Genomic DNA, 20,610 nt, shown 5'->3' with positions numbered 1-20,610 from the left:
ATTCACTCGATTTTGTGTACCTGTACTGACCTCCTTTGATGCCTAGTGAGTAGATTTTTCAAATCTACTAAAGGATCTGGAACAGGAAACACAGGCTACAGATTAAAAAGTAGGCCAAATGGACCTTTTCCTCTCGAGCAAAAGAAATTTAGCTCGTCCTGACTAGATTACAAGGGTTTGTGATTTGAAGAAGCCCCGGCAGAGCTGCTCCAGTCTCACAGCACACTCTGTTGGCCAGAGTAGAAACACAGATCACAGCGGCGAAAAAGTCCACACGGATTGGTGAAACAACCGGAATCAAATAAAATACGAGGCTTTCGAGGGCAGAGAGCACGGTCAACATATCCAAGACAACCAAATAACAACCAATAAAAAATGCTCGACATTACAGCAAATGGCCAGTGTAAATAACAGAAAAGGGAAAAACACAGCAGCTATTTCCTTCTGTTAAAACATCCCGTCTCTGGTTTTTACATATGACACACACCACTACGACTACAGCGGCTGTCGAAGACAACCAGAAAGACTCCCATTCAAACCCCTCCAGACCCGTATTAATGGCCTTAACCAGAAAGCCAGATGCTCACATCTGTTCAGAGTAGAACCAACACAGGTGCACAGACTCGCATAGGATAGTGCTATAAATCTGACGCACGTCACATTTAATAATTCTAACAAGATATAATGAGGGCGTCAAGGGTCAGTGAGGCACTCCGGGTGAGTTAGGTGAGTGTTCCTGGGAGGCCAGAGGAGCATCGCTGTGGCAACTTTAATTTCATATTTGGGGTCAACGCAGTGTAAAAACAGCTGTCTGTGCACATGGGAGAAGGGTGGTATTTGGAGACTTGGCAAGCACGAGAAATGGCGTGATGATTATGCAGAAAGGAGGTTAACCTGAAATTACAGACAAGTAGAAGTTAATGCCCCACCGATAAAATTATCAGGGGACTGAAAATACACGCTCTGAGCTGTTTTTACACTTTGGAATCCATTCCATAGTGTTGGTCCATTTAAGAACCTTCCTGACTATTTATTTCATGCATGTTCCCTCTGGGTTTCCTTCTGAAAACAGTTTTCTCCTTGAAAGTAGACCATCAAGTCCAAACACAGCTGTACCGAATGCAGAATCCATCCATCCATCCATCCATCCATCCATCCATCCATCCATCCATCCATCCATCCATCCATCCATCCATCCATCCATCCATCCATCCATCCATCCATCCATCCATCCATCCATCCATCCATCCAGTGTATTTATAGTATGAGAGTTAATGAACAACAGAATTCTTCCAGAATAAAATCACACTGCAGGGTTTTATTTATTCATTTTTTGGGGGGATGGGGGAGTTGGGGTGTTCCTCATGTAATAAATTGCTATTCAGACTAAATTAGTCATTACAGAATATGTGTCAGAGTCTGTGAATAGGCTGGTTGCTGTTGCAGATTAAATGTGACTATTAAGTGTCGAGCTGTATTACGCCTTGTGTCACTTTTGATAGCATCATAATTAGGCTCCATAATTCAGAATGTTCCCTTTGCGTGCTCTCAACACCCCCCCTTTCTCTCTGCTCACATGGCTTTGTTGACGCCAGTCCTTGCCTTGGTCAGCCAATCAAATCAGAGCTTTCCTTCTGTCGATTCCTGCAAGCATTTTTTTCCCTTTATCGTGTGAAGAGGTCAAAGGTCCAGAACCAAGGAGATAATATAAAGTGGTGGGAGGTGGAAGAAGGCAGGCTAAAGAGAGAGAAAAAATGGCTTTAAATGGTGTGTTTTGGGTGGGTGTTGAAGTAAAAAATGAAAGAATAACAACCGGAGGCATCCTTTGGTCCAGGTGATTGGAGAGATAAGATCTCATCACAAGTAATGGAGCATGGAAAACAAAGAGACCCTTTATTTTATTTATTTATCTATCTATCTATCTATCTATCTATCTATCTATCTATCTATCTATCTATCTATCTATCTATCTATGGTATATATATATATATATATATATATATATATATATATATATATCTGTCTGTCTGTATGTCTGTCTGTCTGTCTGTGGGAGCCAAAGAAAAAGAAAATCTGCATGCTGTGTTTCCATGACAACTAATGTGAGGAACATCACTGATTCGCTTCTCCGGTTGCACAACTGTGCTCTGATTGATCTCAATTTCTGGGCCTCTTAAAGGGACAATGCATTTGGCATGCCTGACAAAGCATGTTTGGTTTTATCACACACACACACGCACACACACACACACACTCTACCATAGCCTATGTTTGACCGATACGGCGTGCAGCATCACCAAATGAGGAAAGTGACGATACAGTATAAGAGAGTCAGGCCACTCGTTCTCTCTGTGTCTCATCCTTGATCACATATTACAGAGTAAAAACAATTACTGTGCCTCTGTGCGCCGCTTCCATGCATCCATTTTATTTGCAAAGACTTTGAGGTAGTGGATATCTCAAATAGACCTTAAAAAAGGGCTTGTGTCATTTCATATAACGACAAACAATGGAAGTTTTTAACCGTATTAAAACAAACACAGAGAAATATTAAAAATTCATGATTTATGAAAATATATTACTATATTAGAGTAAAAAAAAAAGTCAAATAACCTTGCCAGTGTACCGCGTAGGCTAAAATGACAGCTGGGAGACATGTGTGTTGGTGCCCCATGTGGTTTGGCTCATCAACCCCCCCCAACCAGCACATCCAACACCACCTTGTACTGTTTGCTTTGGCCTTTAAGTATTGCCAAGCATCCCGCTGTGTATTAGATGTGTGTGTGTGTGTGTGTGTGTGTGTGTGTGTGTGTGTGTGTGTGTGTGTGTGTGTGTGTGTGAACACCTCAGAATCTACCTGGGTTGATAAAGGTTTTCCGCTGCATACCTGGACGACCCCCCCAGCTCTGTCTGTCCTAATTATTTTCATCCAAGCATTGAAGCGGTGAGCTTCAGCGACGCTAGACTGGTCACTTTTTAAACCTTTTGTCCTTTCATTTGTGCTAGTCTGATCCTAACCATCCTGACATCCGTCTGTTCACTAATGAAGCAGGTGGAAGGATGAGGAAACGAAGGGGTGAAGCACCAGGACATGTGGTACTCAGGCCTGCTGGGGATGGGGGGAAGGGGGGGTAGAAAAGGCATCAGGGGAGATGTCAAACCGGTGCATCAATGTGATGCAGCAGAGCTAAAGTAGCATCTATTCCATGCAGTAGGTGTGCATGTGTGTGTGTGTGTGTGTGACTGCACACGCATGACCCAAAGAGGAAAGAGGCGAGAGAGGTGGTGACAATGTGTTGAACGTGTCGGCCAGATAGACAACAGGAGTGTGAATGGGGGGAGGTTGATGGGGGGGAAGGACGCTGGGGGTCTCTCTGATTAGACTGATGGAGCATTGACAGTGTTAATCTCTTGATAACAACTCCCTATTGATCCACTACCACACAGGATAAATTGACCACTCAGCTGATGCACAGTCGCGTGTGCCCACTGAAACAAAAGCATGTGCGTCGTATAGGTACATACGTCCTCCAGAGGAGGATTTCTAGAGCGCCTCGTTCCACTGACCTATATGCATATATTACACACAACTGGGAATTCCAAAGGGAACCTCATCTTCCATTTTTAGACACTGACATTCATTGTCAGATAATATAGATCATTAAACAGGCAACCAAAACATATCTAAATGTGTGCAACAATGTCTACATTCACTTGTAGTTTGTCAAATTAAATGAGAAAAAGCTATAGTTGAATGGGGAATGGCCAACATTTACATTTAATTGTCTGGTTCTGTTGCAGTTCCTCACGTCATTGTGCTGCTCTCTGTGTGTTTGTGCTTTTCTGTTTTAACGGCTCACGCTGCAGACACACAACTCACTGAGGCTTATTTTACTGCATTTTCCCGCGTCGCTGCCCATTCCTGTCATCCTAAATAAAGAAGCAGAGAGTCAGGTGGGGAAGAGGGAGTTTGGAGAAGATACGACGGCAATATTTTAAAGTCTCTAGATAGCACACGCCGCTATCTCAGCACATTCCCCCTTCCCTATTTTAATGTGCTGGGGATTAGGAACCATGCCATTTTATAGCCTGATGTTATCCCTAATGGGTATGGGGTTGTCACAGTTTTCCCTCAATCAAGACTTGGATATGGAAGTTTGGATATGGAATGTTAGTTCTGGAAACATCAGCAAACAAAAAGAGAACAAGCCACGATAGACTCCGAGAGGCTCCTCCTTGCTGTGATTCATTCCCTTAAAAGTGTCTGATGCCAAAAGGGAGATACACATTCAGACCCCAGAACACATGAAACTCAATGTGAGATAAATGTGAAAGTCGTTATTAGCTACTGAAAATGGTTCCCACAGCTTTTTAGCGAATCTGGCTTCAGTAGCAGACGGTGCAGATATAGAAATCTTGATTCCGGGCCACATCTTTGAAGCCAAATCTATTTCCAAAATTGTCCACCACCACTTTCCTTTGGATTAGATCACAGTCTGAGCTGCAGACACCAATCACAGCCTTCAGCTTAGCTGCCAAAGACAGACAGGCTTTCGGAAAGATGAAGAAAGAAGAAGCAGACGCACCTTTAGCTTAAATGCATCATCCAATATATGTGATTTATTGTCAAAAATAGTTAAAAAATATTGTCAAATCTGCAAAGAAAAGCAATCTGCTGTGATATGAGTGGTGACAAATGAGCAAACAGGGATAGTTGCCTATGAAAACACAGTCAACTTCATCAGCATCTTCTCAAGTCGAGTGTAGAAGCCATTAGAGTGTTTAGAGCTAATGTTTCAAGGATGATTAAGCAAACCATAAAATATATGCAAATGACCTCATGTTTGGTTGGTGGAGGACGCCTGGAGATGTTCAGTTTGTTGTAGTGGTCTGCACCAGTAGAGATGCAAATATGGAGGGGGAGGGATTGGGTCGTGTCACTGAGGTTGATAAATCATTTCTTTCTTCTCAAGCAGAGACCAGCTGAAGCCGAGACGCTACATTTTCAGAAATCGTATTTTTCCAGATTGGTTTGCTGTGACAGGCGACCTCAGGGCAACTACCAGGCCTGTTGTCACTCTACTCCTTTACTAGAAGCCATTGTGCCACTCTAATTATATAACACAATCACAGCTTTGTTGCCTCTGCGCCAACATTTGCAGACTGATTATAGAGATTCACACATAAAGCCTGGCTGGAACTAGCAGGATTTCATCTCCAATTTTCCCTGGGAAGAAGACCGTTGCCCTAAATGTCACATGCGTGCAGAAAAATAACCCCAGCGTTCTATCAGTGACCCACACTCGCTTGCTCGGGCTGACACGCATTATCTCCTTTCATTAGTTGGGCACATCCTTGATCACGCACATGCTGTGAGCACAGTGGACTGTGAGACAGTAGGCTAAACCGTCCCACACTGGACACAGATGGGATCATTAAACACAGAGGACAAGTGTCTCGCTCTGCTGCTACTTTCAGCCGGTCATTTAATTGTCTGCTCACACTGGGATCGGGTTTGTCCTTTCACAAAGCCCGGCGGTTCTGAAGGGAGACAGGCACCACTCTGAAAACACTGAGTCATTCGTTCACAACTGTCCTTTCTGAATCACTGGACAGGCAAAATGCACTCGCACCCGCCTACATCCAGCAGCGTGCACACTGCAACTCTACAGCTTTGATTAATCCTTACAAATTCACGCTCGCCAAAGAATATGTCTCACTTCTCCTCTGCTGGAGCCCTTTCAAGGAAAGTTGAGATGCTCCGCACATGGCAACCTTACCCGAGTCCTCATTGGAGACAGCAGTCCCTCCATGGCCGATTCCTTTGGTTCCGCTGGGCTCGGGTACCCTCAGCTGTGTAAATGTATTATTCCAGTCCGCAAATAGATCCTGTTAGAAACGCTGTCTCATCCTCTGAGCAAACATCTCTACGTTGCAGCTCCCTACCCACCCAGAGAGCCCGGTGCACTGACAGGCACGCAAATAGAGAGTGTGTGTGTTCATGTGTGCACCAGCACACACATACACATTGCATCCACGCATAGACACTCTCACAGTGGGGAGCAGGAGGAGGGAAGACAGTGCCAAATGCCCGGCTCTTCTTCTCTGATCAGTGCTCTCTTCTTACAAAGACTGTGACACTAATGTGGACTGTCCACGACACCTCTCTCTCTCTCTCTCAGTCTCCCCAGTGTCTCATTCTTCCTTTCCTCTTCTCCCTGTTCCCCTCTCTCCATCTCTCCCTTCCACACTGCCCCCAGCTACATTTGTTCCTTTCAACGCTGCAAATGATTGCAGGTCCTTTTCCCTCCTCTTCACGCTACAGCTCTCCTGCGAGTGCTCTCCCACCGCTGACTCTCTCCCTCTGTCCCTTCTCCCTCGCCCTCTCAGCCTTCCACAAATGTCCCTTTTTTATCGTCCCTGCTGCTCACTGTCAACTCCGTGGTGCCGCCCAAGCCACAGGCTGTGGAGTGCGGTGACGTCAGACAAGATGCACTTTTATTTCGTGTCTTAAAAAAATAAAGGAGAAAGAAAGACAAAGAGAGACAAGGAAAGAGGTGAAAGAGCACTTTTGGAGGCACTATTGTCTCCAGGGACAATGGTGGCTCTTAACTGCCTAGCAACCTGATCACCCTGTATTCTCTTAATAGACGAAGCATGAGTCACTCTCTCCAACATGCACTCCCAGCGTGTCCCTTATTTCCAGATCTCCTAACACATCTGAACCTCCCGTATGATCACCGTGTCTGTATTTATCATCAGGTGCCATCAGGTACAAAAACCCACAGCAGCGAAGCGAAGAACCATGGCTGCGTCACCCTGCTCCCGCGTGTGTTTTCTGTTTAATGTGCGCTAATGCTCCTGCTCTCAAATTGCAGACGGCAGGGGACAAATCATCACCCCCGCTTTGAGCTGCATCTTGCTGTTGCTACGGCAACTGTACGTCCATTAGGTTAGCAGCGCACCACAGCCAGGAGGCCATTATAAACTGGAATAAATAAATCAAATCTCTGCATTCCTGTGGCTACTGTATCTCAAGTGAGTGCCTGATAACTGCAGGCAGCCTGATTCAGTCTCTCTGTCTCTTTCCACCTGTCATCTCTGTTTTATTAGCCTGAATTTCCCCATTAAAAGAAAAAGCAACGCAATAACCATAATTTCCAGCCGGATATGTTCCCTCAAAAAGTGTTTCACGATTTCATTAAAAAATGGCACCATTCCTGAAGCAGCATGGGACCAACGTGAATCCGTACAACTGGCTTCATTACACAACTGTACGTTCAGTCATCAGTGCTTTTCTGGATCCCCACAGCCGGTGGTCAATGGCCTGCTGATAGATTAATGCAGGCAAGCTGAAAAACACGCGTCGATTGTGACGCGGCCGCACGGCTGCAGCGGCGGCGGAGCAGATAGAGCGGAACCTGCTTTCACATTACGGCATCGATCGCGGTGAAGCTGTGATGGTCGCCGAGGCCCAGAGCGTCTACGCCGTATGTGCATAATGTTGCAAAGGTGCTCTCGAATTGCCCTGCGCTCTAAATATTTATAGTATTGGGTTTCTTTAAACATTTTTGATATTAAGGCTAGTGTCTGGTTTAAAAACATGAAGGCGGTAGAGAGGTGGAATCCGATGCGGCATTTAGAATCGCAAGGCTAATTAACATCTGATTAAAACCAACCTCCGTGAACAGAGTTCAAAGTCCTGCACTTCATTCAAAATGCATATTTAAAGGGGAGAGATCCCACAGGAGGACCTTCTGGGGGTCCGTTTCCCATCGTCAAATTTACCACCTCACATGGAACGCTGCCACTGGCCCACAAGATCACAGCTCACTCGCTCATGGACACAAACCAGACACACGCGATTAAACACACACAGAGACACTCTATCAAGGCCTGATTCTCTCACTAATGAAGTTACTCATGATTTAAGCGTAAGAGTGTTGTAAGGCGAGGGGAAGAGAAGGAAGATGACCTTCCTGTCAGGGAGATGACCTTTGACCTCGCTTGTTTTCTAAATTCAGGTTCTTGATCAAAGCTAGACAACCATCGCTGCATTGGTCCAAACAACTCTTTACTTTTGTGGTTTTCATGTTTTTGGTTCAATTGTCATTTTGGGTACAATCATCAGTGGAGAATATACTGCCTACATTTGTTTCACATGGATTCCGAATTTTATTGTTACCACGTTAAACATGGGTGTTTTAAGATCAAACTAGGCAAAAAATGTGCTTTTTATATCAGACTGGATGTGTGTGAGTGTGTGTGTATGTGTGTGTGTGTGTGTGTGTGTGTGTGTGTGTGCGAGTGTGTGCAGCCACAATGACATACAGCCCGTATTTCACCATCACGCATTACTGCTGACATTGAATGTTAACCTGTCAGTGAACCCCCCCAACAACACACAACACACACTCAGAGACACACACCTTATCCCTGCCCCCAGTTCCTCCCTGTCACCATAAAATCTGCACATAGCCACACGGGTGAACGGGATATATGAGGTGATCACTATTGCAATCACAGGACAATGCTGCACAATGCACGTTGCGGTTTATTGCACGTTTCGCTTAAACCAATCCCCACCCCCGCTGCCTCCCTCTCACCCACCCTCCCCTCCCAGTCCAGACACCATCTCCTCCCCACTCCCCGCTGCCCCAGCTGGATCTCCAAATCCCTCATGAATGTTTCCATCACGTTGGGGGGAACCCTGATTAATCGCTGTGCCATGATTCATGTTGGATTCAGCAGAAATGTTAGAAAACACAAGACATTTTATTATGTGTAGCATAAAATATAGCTTCAAGAGCCGTAGCATTTGACAAATCTGGGGATGGTATGTAATTTACTTTGTGTGTTTGTGTTTGAGAGCTGCAATTAGACTGGGGAAATGGCCGAAAGTAATTAGCTGCTGCTAAATAGGCAGCAACTTTGAAGGAACACAAAGGAATTAATTGCAATGATTATCAATTAAGCAGCATCACAGAAAATTAGCATTCGTCTCTTCTGCCATTTAGTTGCCACAACTTTAACTCTCGTTCCATCTGTGACTGTTCCAGCTCTTTATTAACCGAAAACCTCTGTTTGATCTGTTTATTTGGGATTCAGTCAGCTATCGAGGGAACAGTTATTTATATGCTGGTCGTCGCAGCCATTTGGTTCCCCCGCCCAAGGACCGAATGAGAGTGGAGGACAAAAAACAGAAAGGGAAGAAGAGAAAAGGAGGAATCATATTCATCTGTTCCCTGGTGTCCGGCTGTGATCAGAGGCAACCCACAAGTCAATGCTGCAACCTGTCTCAGCATTACAGCTAAATCAATGTCACCAGGGAGGGAACGGCGGCTGCTGCCTCTCATGCTGGGGCTTCTTCTTCTGTCAGCCAATAACATCAACTCAGGACAGAGCTGGAGAGACAAGCTGGATGTCTGTTAACAATCACTGTCGATACCGTGGGTGGTCTGGAGGCAAAGGAGGTTCAGGTTAAAGCTTTTACGCACATTTCGGACACTGAAAGAAACAACTCGTTGTCCTTGATGAATACAAGCTTCATTGGGGTCCAAGCAGCGGAGCAGGTGTTCACATTTTTAAAAATCCATTTGTCTTCAGACATCTTTCTTCTGTTATGATATATTTTCAAGATTAAATCAACTGCAGAATCCAATTAAGACCTATAAATCTATCAAGGCGATATCGACAGACCACATCCGGCATACGCGCATTTGTGGGATTAAATTAGTAAACCGAGAAGAGTGTTAATGGCTGGCTTAATCAATTATCCGCATTAGCAACATTAAAAATGCAAGAGCCTCCTCCCTGAAGGAGACTGGAGGTAAGACTTTGAGCAGTAGATGGGTTAATCCAGGAATTACTCCAACTGTGATGGGCCATGATACCCTGAATCCCTGCAAAAACTCACTCACGCAGCGGAAAACATTTCCAGAGGTTTATCGCCCCCTTGAAAGGCTTTTGACGAGACTTTGGGGCAATTTTCCTGCGGCTCAGCGCCTGGCTCACCCCAAAAGGCCGAGACTTTCTATAATACATCGGGGAGTGAAAACGCAGCAAACAATTCCCCGAGCCGTAGTTCCCGGTCATGTCTGAGACATGCGGCCTGATTGTTGCCAGAGGCAATTTGTCCGACATCCAATTCCAAGTTCATTAAACAGCAATCGCAGAAAATGTGCCGCATGTGTAGATTGTTTCATGCCAACATGGGGAAATATCCTTTACCACCATCCACAAACACACACGCTGCTGCTCTGTAGCTCTGATGTTAGTTGAAGGGAGTGAGCGAGAGGGAAAGCCCCCCTCTCTCTCACCTCAGCACAGCTCGGAGGGACGAAACATCTTATCTCACAACTGCAGAAGGACAGAGAATTGGAGAGAGAGAGAGAGAGGGATGGTAGGATGGTTGATGGTAAAGCGAGTTGGGCTGCTGGTCAAGGAAATGAGGGGATTGACAGAGTGGCCGAGTTAGAAAGCCAAAGAGAAAGAGATTTAATATTTAATCAGCCTCATTTCCATAATTTTCAATCAACTTTGGGATCCCACTGATTGAAAATGTGGCTGAAGTGAATCTTCATCACTGTGCACAACAGAGGGGCTAAATTCAAGGACACATGTCACATGGTGGCTGAGAAGGTGACATCATCGCCCACTGGAACCAACAACACCCACTTGCATAGTAAACTGCGTGGATATCAAATATTTTGACATATTTTAACCCACATGGGCTCAAAAGTATGTGTGACTCTACTACATTCATCATTAGCCACGTTGCAAGGTGCCTAGTCCCATGACGTCACCTCAGAGGGGGTCTCCTAGCAACCGTTGTCAAGAGCAACCACTTTTCTCTGCAGATGGCACACAGAGCTTTGCAGAGGCACCACTGAGTGAGACAGCGTGGTTGGTAGTTGAGCGGACTTACAAAAACAAGGGTTTATAGCACTCACAGCACCGCAATAGTTGCTACATTTGTAGCATATAGCTGCTTCTTTAGCATGTTTCACACAAATGCTAACACGCACTGATATGGTGTACAGGTACTGAGAGGAATCAGATTTATCTTTACATCTTGTGCTACAAGCTGTGCATTTTACACTAAAAAGACACAAAAATGCAGAGTGAAACCACGGAGAGACCGTTTTGTGTGCAGGGGTGGGTGATGGTGCAGAACTGACTCCCATTTACGTGCCGCCCTCTGCTGCTCAGTCGCTACATAGACACACAGTCCAAATTGGGGAAAAATAAATTGGAAAAAGGTGTTTTCACTTTGCAATTCTCCCTCTTAAAATAGAAGACCAGAATGAATGAACCACATGATTCTATATTTGTACCACGGACACGAGATGCTTGAATTGCTGTCCAAGGATCTAAATCACTTGTATTTTCCATCCATGTTTTTCCCATTTAATGGGAAATTAATTCAAATTCTGTTGACAGAATGAGGAATCTGACAAATTCCCCTTTTGGGAAGAGAATGTTAATGATGGTTGGCGATTGCTGTCCCCCGCTGCCATAAAATGTTATTCATGTCACTTTGGGTTTAAATGACAGAAACGCCATTTTGACATGTTTTGTATCTGGGAACTGACTCATCGGAGTTTGACAGGATACAAAGACACTGTGGCTTTCTGATGCAGCTGATCGTATAATATTTAGGCAAGAGTTAATTTGAAAAGAGCGCAGGGTAAATTTGAATACAGGAGGAAACATTGTCTTCTGTATGCCGCAGTTGGTGGTTTCTCCTCACAAAAGCTCGACTTCGAGAGTGTCATATTTTAGCCATGTTTCATTTGAAAGGTTGAAACCGGGGCCCCGGGAACCTGCCAAGGATCATGAAAGTGTGTTGACAACATTGCTTGTGGACAACACAAACGGCATCTAGTTCATTAATGCACACCTAAATATGATTCAGTTCCTCAATCAGCAATAAAAGGGCATAAAAGGGGCATAAACAGCTACCAACAGCAAGCATGTGTGTGTGTGTGTGTGTGTGTGTGTGTGTGTGTGCATGTGTGTGTCTACAGAGTGAACAGGCTTATGGGGAGTTGCCATTTACAGTACCACGCTGTGCTGCAACAAGCTCTGTTGGCCTTCCTGCTCCCTGACCTGCTCATGCCTGCAGGGGGTTGACCGTTTTAACCATGCAAAGGTGCTCCGAACAGGGGAGGAAATGCCACTGAAAGGCCAAGTCAGAGACACAGTCACATCCTGTCTCTATATCGTCCAGAGATCCGTAGAAAAAACAAGCAAAAAGGCACCAAAGGCAAAATAAGCGCCAGATAACGGGACGACCGAGGAAGTCAGTGGTCTTTAGCTCCATCTAGAGGTAAAGGGGAGAAGCAACATGAAAGAGCGCGCTGGAATAGATGAGTTCTCTGTTATTTCCAACCCGGCTGTGTCCTGCTCTTTCATCACCGTGTCTCCATTACACCGGTGAAGCATTCACAAATGCATTTAACCCGCTTTAGCATCAGAGCCAAGTTGAAATACTGACATATATAACAGATTTCCCGAGTTTACCTGAAATGCACCACACTTCATATCACAACAGGCCATTTGGAGGTTGCTTCTTTGCTCAGAAAGCAATTTTTAATTGGGTATTTAAAAAAAAAAGCTATCTGTAGAAGACCAACTATTTTAAAAACAAGTCAAGGAGACAAGATGATAATCCTGACAGTGGAATCTTGGTCATATTATCCTGATGTAAATGAGGGGATAAGGGTGTAAAGAACCAAATAGTTGTTCTGATGTTTATTTCAGTGTCATTTAGAGTTTGATAAGGTGCCTTCTTGTACTCCTCCTGACCTTTTCTTCCCTGACAGCTTGATAACAAGACTGCCCTTCATTACGCAAACCTCCCCTATGGTGACTCACCATATGGGAGACGATCAGCACCTGCGGGCCCTCAGTCCACCTCAGACTCATGCCACACACAGCATCAAACAGTAAGAAAAATCCTCACACCCGCGTGCACTTGCACACTTCAGACGAAGGGCACCGGGAAGCAGAGAGGAAGTGTCTGGATGTGCTCAGACATCTGCTCGGTCCCAGTGGCAGATGGTGAGCCAATCAGGCCGCCTGCTGCCTCTGCCACTCTCCACCTCCCTGCACCACCCCTCTACCTGCATCCTGGCGCACATGGCAGTTGGCATCTTGAACATGAAACAGTGTGGCATGTTAAAGAAAAACACATGAAAGGCCTCTTTTAAAAGAATTTATTCCTGACTTTTCAAAATGGGCAAAAAACCCCAAAAAAACAGCCGGAACATAACAGGGCGAAAATACAGAGTAAAATCAAATCTTGCGCCATAAAAGGCCTCTCATCTTCTTGTCCCTCTCTCTACTAAATGCTATACATTATCCCGCGGCTCTCCTCGGCCAGATTCAGCTGTGATTGATGGAACTAGAAGCTTGTGGTGTACAGATGCAGAAACACAGAACCGAAAGTGCCCATTTATCTCCCGTGAAAGGTTTATTTCCACTGCCGTTTGACCTTCCAAAACCTCTAGATGAATGTCATAGGTGAGCTTTCGCCTTCAGCAATATCCCGCAAGCCATTCGAAATGAGTTAGGGTTCCCTGAAACCGCAGCTCGAATTTCATCTAAACATTTTGTTTGTTCTGAAGGCCTTGATGGACTGCACCATATAGTGGTAGGTCATGTGTAAAGATATGGTTGGCACGTATGGGGGAGTGTGTGTGTGGGTGGGACGAAGAAGAAGATGCTGCTCTCTCTCTCAAGACGCTGTTGGATCGATGAAACAGCCCAAATTTATACACGAATGCACCCAGCAGCCTGAGAGTCATTAGCCGTCATGTGTACCTGCAGAAGAGGCAGGGAGAGACGCACAGCCCCAATAAACACCAGGATGAAGGCAATGAGGGGAAGAGAGGAGCACTGCAGCCTTTGATAAGCATCTGCCAGAGCTCGTGTGCTGGTCCGGGTCGCGTCCTGCCCGCTAATGGCTGCTTCATTAACCCCTTCCTCACATTTACAAAGCAAGAGTGAACTAGCGGGCATTAGATGCACTATGATCAGTGTCTCATTGTCACGTCCCACTGACGGGCTGCCACGAACATTAACATGCAGGAGGGCAAGCACTGTGAACACACACACACACACACACGCATGCACACTGCCCACAAAACCACCGATAGATACTCCGCTGAAGTCAATTAGAAGTGAGGCTCCTTCACCTCTGCAGACCATCGATAGTCATTAAAAAGGCCGCAGTGCAAACAGCTCACATTCTCTCTCTCACACACCTTTACATTAATTAAAGTAAGATGTTTAAACCATTAATCTTCTTTGATTTTCCCCCGGATCCCCAAGCTGCACGCTTGTCTCTCACACATGCGACTCTGTGCCTTTGAGATCCCTCAAGGACAGACACCATTGTGTAAGTCAAATTCCACTGATTTGACAAGAATTTCCCACCTATATCAGAATCTCCTGAAGATGCTCATTTGGTGTCGTTTGGGCGGTCAATACTGTGATCATGAGCAGCATTCAAGGCTGAAATCAATACCGCTCCTGGGCTGCGACGGCGACATTGTGTGCTCAGCAAATGGTGTGTATTTGACTTTGAAGCTGTTAGCCGCGTAGCAAAGTTAGCCAGCAAGGCAGAGAGAGAATAAGAAATGCATGAGAAACACAATCCTACCAACACTATTGGACTTTTCTCACATATGTAACACATAAAATTTAAAGAAAACAACAATTTCATACGACACCTTTAGTTCAAATAGCATTAATATAGTTACAAGGAGAATGGCAGAAAGAAAAGCTTGACCAGATGCCTAAAGCGCAGTTCTCTCTGTTTCTCCCTTCAGCGTCTACAACCCAATGCTTCGCTGACATCAGCACAACATCACTTCAGTCCAGCGCGACTGTTCTGCAGTCAGATTGCGGTTTCAGGGAACATGGGGAGTTTATTTTGGACGGAACCCTTGCTGGGAATGCTGGGAAGAGACGGTGATGGGTGCCTGATGGGGGAGTCAACTTCATAAAATAAAGAAGCGCACTAATGAAGTGCCATCTGGAGCCTCCCTCCTCATCCAGACACATCACTCATAAGACGGAGAATCTATGCAGGTTATAAATTAGCTCAGCTGGAGAACCACAGGCTACTCTCTCAGTATTGATCAATCCTGGTATTGATGTGTCTTTTCTGGGGTTTTTGTTAATTGTATTGCTCATGTGTGCAAAATATAACAACACACACACACACACACACTTTTTCTTTTTCCTGTGCCATTGTTACACTGTAGCAATTATCTCAGCATGATGTCATTGCCTCCCTCCCCCATCCTGTTGGGCCATCCTCTGCTGGGTGCTCCTCCGTTGTAGTTACGCAATCAGAATTACAAAAGAAATCCTAAATGCATCAACAGATTGTGAACATAATCAACAAAGATCGTCCACGTGAACACACGGCTAAAGGTCCAATGCGATGCCGATGCAAGTCGTGCGGCACGGATGATCGAATTAGTGCTGAACGAATCCTGAAAACAGTGACTCATCCGGTCTCGTCGTTCAGTGACGGAGTAATTGAATGAGGGGCAATAATGAAGAGGCATGAAGGCAAACGTGAACATTGAGGCTCCTTGCAGCTGCACACTGGGCTCCAAAGAAGGCGAATCTGCTCCCAGTTTATCGAGGTGACTTTACAACAGGCAAAGCTGCTCCATTGACACCCCATTTCTAATTTGTTTTGGAAGCTCATTGCATCACAGCTTGTTTTGTAAAAGCAGGAAAAGCGCCAGAGATGTGGAACGCAGCGGCTGCTGTTACTGGGGAGCGGTGAAGCTGAGAGCGGCTTGCTGGCCATTCCCTGTATGCAGAGCAGAAGCCTCTAGCAAAATGAAGATAATCCACTTAGCTTCTCTGTGTCAAGATCCCAACTTGCCCTGGTTTCTCTCGGCTACAGTTACAGTGGAACAGATACAGAAGACACGGAGGGTCCACATTAAGGGAGAAGACATCAGCAGACCGGGGGCGACATCTGAATGGATAAACAGCACCGATATCGGCCTAATATCAACCAAACTGCCTCATTCTGCCTGTCTGTCAAGTTAGAAACGGCTGAAAGACTCCAGGTTGCACAGCATCGCAAAAAGACAGCAGAGCAGCTCAGTCGGCATGGTGACAGAGACGAAAACTGCCCCCGGTGTGACCCAAAAGAGGAAATTGGCCATTAAGAGCAGAATTGAGTTTACACGAAGGATACGGCGTGTCAAATCACGGGGACGTAGGTCTCAGCAGTCAAGCTGTCAGACGGCTCACTGAGGTCAACTGATATCATCTGGTTTGTGATCTGTTCCGATATCAGACAGCAGCTTGTGCCTGCCCGGACTGGAGACAGACAGCTATTATTGATCCCCTCGTGCTTTCGCTAAACCAGACCCAGGAAGGAGGAAAGTGGGGGAGATATATCACGTCTGCGAAAGGATAAACCTCCCCAAAAGAAAATCTGAGCCCTGAACGTCCCCACCTGGCCACAGAATTGTATTGACTCCATCACACATTACAATATAATCAAAATTCTCCTGCGACCGTCTCCGTGTCCCGGCTACTGACGGCCATCCTTCATTTGTTTTTTTATGGGGCCAAATGAAGGCTGAGGTAATCACATTAGTTCCAGACCTGCAAACCCCAGAGGAGGAGTAAAAACCCCATTCATCACCGCCCAGATCTGTCTATATCTATCTATACATCCATCTCATACAGGAACCGTGCTTTCCATATTTAGGTTTGTTACAGTAATAATGATGATAAGACTCTCATGGCAGATATAACATGACCTTCAGCAAATCAATCCATTTGGCCCATTTCTATGACTCTTTCTCCTTCCTTTAGCTCTGCCCTCCTGACTCTCTCTTTTTTCCACCTTGGTCCCTACCGCCTGTCCATCATCCCGTCCACTCGGCTCTGCTCCTTCCACTCCCCTTTCAGAGGGAAGCATGGCCCATCGCCATAGAAACAGACAGCCATGACAGGTGGAGATAGCAGGTAGTGCAGCGATGCGTGACACCCCCTGTGACCGCAGCATGCCGACACTATGGAATCAGAATGAGCATTGCGCACTTCCACATATCCCCCAGTCCCCCATGCGTGTACAGGCTTCTCCATTCAATTCAGTAGAGCTTATATGCATCCTACACATGCAGCCAAAGCCTTTGTTTCACCGGCAGGTGTAATTGGTCGAAGGTTTGCCACTGCAAACTGCACAAACAGGTAGTAACCTCAGTTCAGCTGCTCTCGTTTCATGGATCAGCCCGCGGGCTTTAAACCCTCCGGTGAGCAATTTCTCCACCCACTGCAGTAGTTTCAATGTGCCGTTGGAGCCCGGTTCCGCTTCGGAGCCCGGCTGGAAAGTTGTCCGAGGAATTTTTAGGCTTGTTGTAAAGGGGAGGAGCAGCGGGGCAACATCCCCTTTCTTTAATGAGATGAAGGCTCCGCTCCTGCCTCGCTGCGTGTGTGCCGTTGCAGTGTGAGGAGAGTGACAAGGAGAATTCAGAAGCAGGGGGGGGTGCGAGAAAAGAAACAAAGACAGAAAGGAGACAGTTCTGGAAATACTATATCTCCCCCCCCCCGAGACTCACCATGAGCAAACAGACGGCTGATTCCGGCATGAGTTGGACAGCCATGATGGGATCTTTCTGTCGGGTCTCGGGATGAGGGGATGCTGTGAATCTCCTGCAGGGATGCTCTTCGTATGTCCTTGCTCCACTCCAGATGTAAGCTCACCTCTGTGGAGATGAAGTCCTTCCACGCTCCCCCCCGCACTCTGTCTTTAACCACCTCTATGTGTCAGGCTCTCTGGGCTCTGATTTTGATGCCACACACTCTGACTCTCCAGACTCTGCGCTGCCCCTCAGTCTCAGCAGAAAGCGACCTTCCTCCTTCCACTTCTTCTTCCTCTTTAATCTGGAGATCCTCCGTTCACTTTTAAAGCACTCTCGGCCAGACCCCGCACCCACCTCCCCAAAGCCCCTGTCACTAGTGCGCCTCTTGCTAAACGAGTCCCTCCCTCTGTTGCTGCCGCCTGTCTCCTCTCTTCAGTCTGCTCTCAACACAAAGCGCAGGCAGCTCTCTGCACGCTGTCCTGTCGCCCCTCCGGAGGGTGTAACCTGCATCAGTGATGCCCCCACAGTCTCAGGCGCTCCGGCTGGAAACGCAGACGCTCACCTCTCCACTCAACAGATCCAGCGCAAAGAGACCCCCCCTCGGAGTGATAGCCCCTGCCTCATGGATCGTCAACATGAGACAAAATCAGAGAGGGAACGAGAAGAGGCGAGAAAAGAAGCTTTTCCAAAAGACAGGAAATGATGGTTGAGTCAAGAAGAGGGCAATGTGGTGGTGAGAGCAGCCACTGGGGAGAGAGGTCCACACCGCGCTGAGCGTAAAACAAGGTGGGTGGGGGAGATGGAGAGGGAGAGGGAGGGGAAATGCAGCCAACGGGAGCAGACCGCGCCTATCGAGCACCGGCCGAGGCAGCGGGGTGATGAGGGATGCGGCGGAAACACACCTCATCCGGTCTAATGAGACATGTGCGCTCCACATTTAGCTGCAGACGGGCTGCTTCTGTCATGCTTTTCTATTGTTTGTCATTCATAATTCAGATATTTCCAGCATGGACGTCTCAGTACGCTCACTAGCTCGGCATCAGCACCAAATTTTATTCTATTTTTTAATATTTTTTTTCCCCACAGCTGTTTATCAATCATTTATTTATTCACTCATATATCAATATGCAAAAAACACATTTTGGAGTCTAAAAAAATACGCCTGTGTCTGCTTAATATATGCATTGTCAAAAGATATTATAATATAAGATATTAAGATTATTTTCTAGTTAATCCTGCAGAGCAGAATGGGATTTTCATACAGAAGGAAGGCTGGGCATTCACTTGAAACTGTTTTGCAGTTGTTATTTGTACATTTAAAATACATTTTATTTAGTGCAGGGGTTATCATTAGTTTTTATTCTGTCTTTAAACATTGCGCTTATTCTGTTTTTGGTATTAATTGCCATTTATCATACCCGAGTTAAGCGCGAGAGGTCGCTGTTGAGTCATATTTCATATAAGAAATGTAAGTAAAATTTATTTGTATAGCATATTTATAACTAATATGCTTTGCAGTAAGTGTATGAAGGAAAATAAAAAATAAATCACATTAAAAACAAGGCATCAACCCTCGAACTGTGAACTTTTAACTGATTGAAAAATGGTGAACTTATTTGAGTTAAATGTTATGTGACATTAACAAAACCAAAAATTGATGAAAATTGGGACCCTCATTTACTGTTTGGATGGGAAATTCAGGACATTAGAGACCAAACTGATTTCAGGACTTTTTTTTCTAATGAGGCAACGCTGGACGACCTGTCCGGACCTCCGCCGTGGTCCTTGGCCTTCTGCTTGAACTTGTTGCATTCCAGAACCTGAAACGAGGTCATGGTGAGCAAGGGACTCAATGCCCAGGTAGCTTCCTCCACCTCCAGCGCTTCTGATCTCATAAACATAAACACGCTCGAGTTATTTTATCGATTTCCAGTCTCATCCCTGTTCTATTGGACATATGTCTTTACAATCAATGAGGCTGACTTCTCTTCTCTTCTACAGAAGAACAGGCCTCCAAGAGAGGTGACTGACCCCATGAAGGGTTTAAAAGAGATGTTTGACCTCATAAAACCCATCATCCATCCCATTTAAAAGACACCTCTGTTTGATCTATTTCTCTTATATCTAGTTTTTTCTGGAACATGATCTGCTGGATTATATTGGATAGTTTTTATTTGAAGGCTACTCTGCCACATTTTTCTTATTTTATCAAGATTGGCAGCTCACATCTCTGTTAACTGACTGAAAAACCCTTTCATCCTTCAGAGTGCCTTCAAATCACAGAAAATGTGCTCCTAAAACACAACAGTTCGACAATTCGAACAAGTCTGCTGTGTAGTGTGTAGATTCCAAAATATAGATTAACAATATTAAAATATCGATATTCTGACAATACCCGAAGAAAATTATGAAACTTTGCACATTTATTTTTTGTCTGTGTCCAATGACACGACTAGAAACCAGCATTCTGTGGTTACACACAGCTTTGCCATCCTCTTGCCCTCCTCAGACACCAGGTAATCTCACCGGAGTGAATAATCCTTTTATAGTGATTCTGTACTTCCTTAAACAGGATGGATCGGTTTTGGTTTTTCCAGAGATGTGAAGGATTGGAAACTATAACGCTTGGTCGATCGCACCAGTAAAGCGTCTGTGCTTTCTGTCCAGCAACCTTTGTGGATAAAAATGTTTCTGAGGTCACTGCAGTGGAGGACGACCTTGGAGATAGCGTCTGCTCCCAAAATTCGTGCCAGCGGGATGAACCAGGAGCGACAGCGTTCTTTCCAGAAGTTTTAAATCCGGACGGTTGAGGGTGAAAGCAGCTTTTTGTGATGCCCTTAAAGAAACGCCAGCCAAGGCTGGCCGAGAAGCTCAGTAAGAGAGCAGAATAAAAGTAATCTTTTATGTATTTGGGTCAGTTGAAGCCCACCTTTTCCCCCTCAGGTGACTAATTTTAAGCCAAAGTTGGCCCTCCTCA

At 45.6% G+C, this 20,610-nt stretch overlaps 1 protein-coding gene across 2 annotated transcripts in view; it reads right to left on the bottom strand.

Annotated features, from left to right (window-relative positions):
- frmd4a (FERM domain containing 4A) overlaps positions 1–18,406 on the bottom strand; it is a 72,793-nt gene extending 54,387 nt beyond the window's left edge. Inside the window, exon 1 of one of the 2 annotated variants that reach the window (XM_029841375.1) lies at positions 17,610–18,406. In XM_029841375.1, the coding sequence (XP_029697235.1) occupies positions 17,610–17,654 (45 nt within the window). In that variant the 5' untranslated portion in view covers positions 17,655–18,406. Of the gene's footprint in view, positions 1–5,780; positions 6,300–17,609 lie in introns of those variants that run through there. The other variant, XM_029841376.1, reaches the window with a different exon arrangement.
- Between the last annotated feature and the right edge of the window lie 2,204 nt (positions 18,407–20,610).

This window comes from Takifugu rubripes, chromosome 9 (assembly GCF_901000725.2).
Source record: "Takifugu rubripes chromosome 9, fTakRub1.2, whole genome shotgun sequence".
Lineage (NCBI taxonomy): Eukaryota > Metazoa > Chordata > Actinopteri > Tetraodontiformes > Tetraodontidae > Takifugu > Takifugu rubripes.
This window is presented reverse-complemented; position numbering and strand designations above follow the sequence as displayed.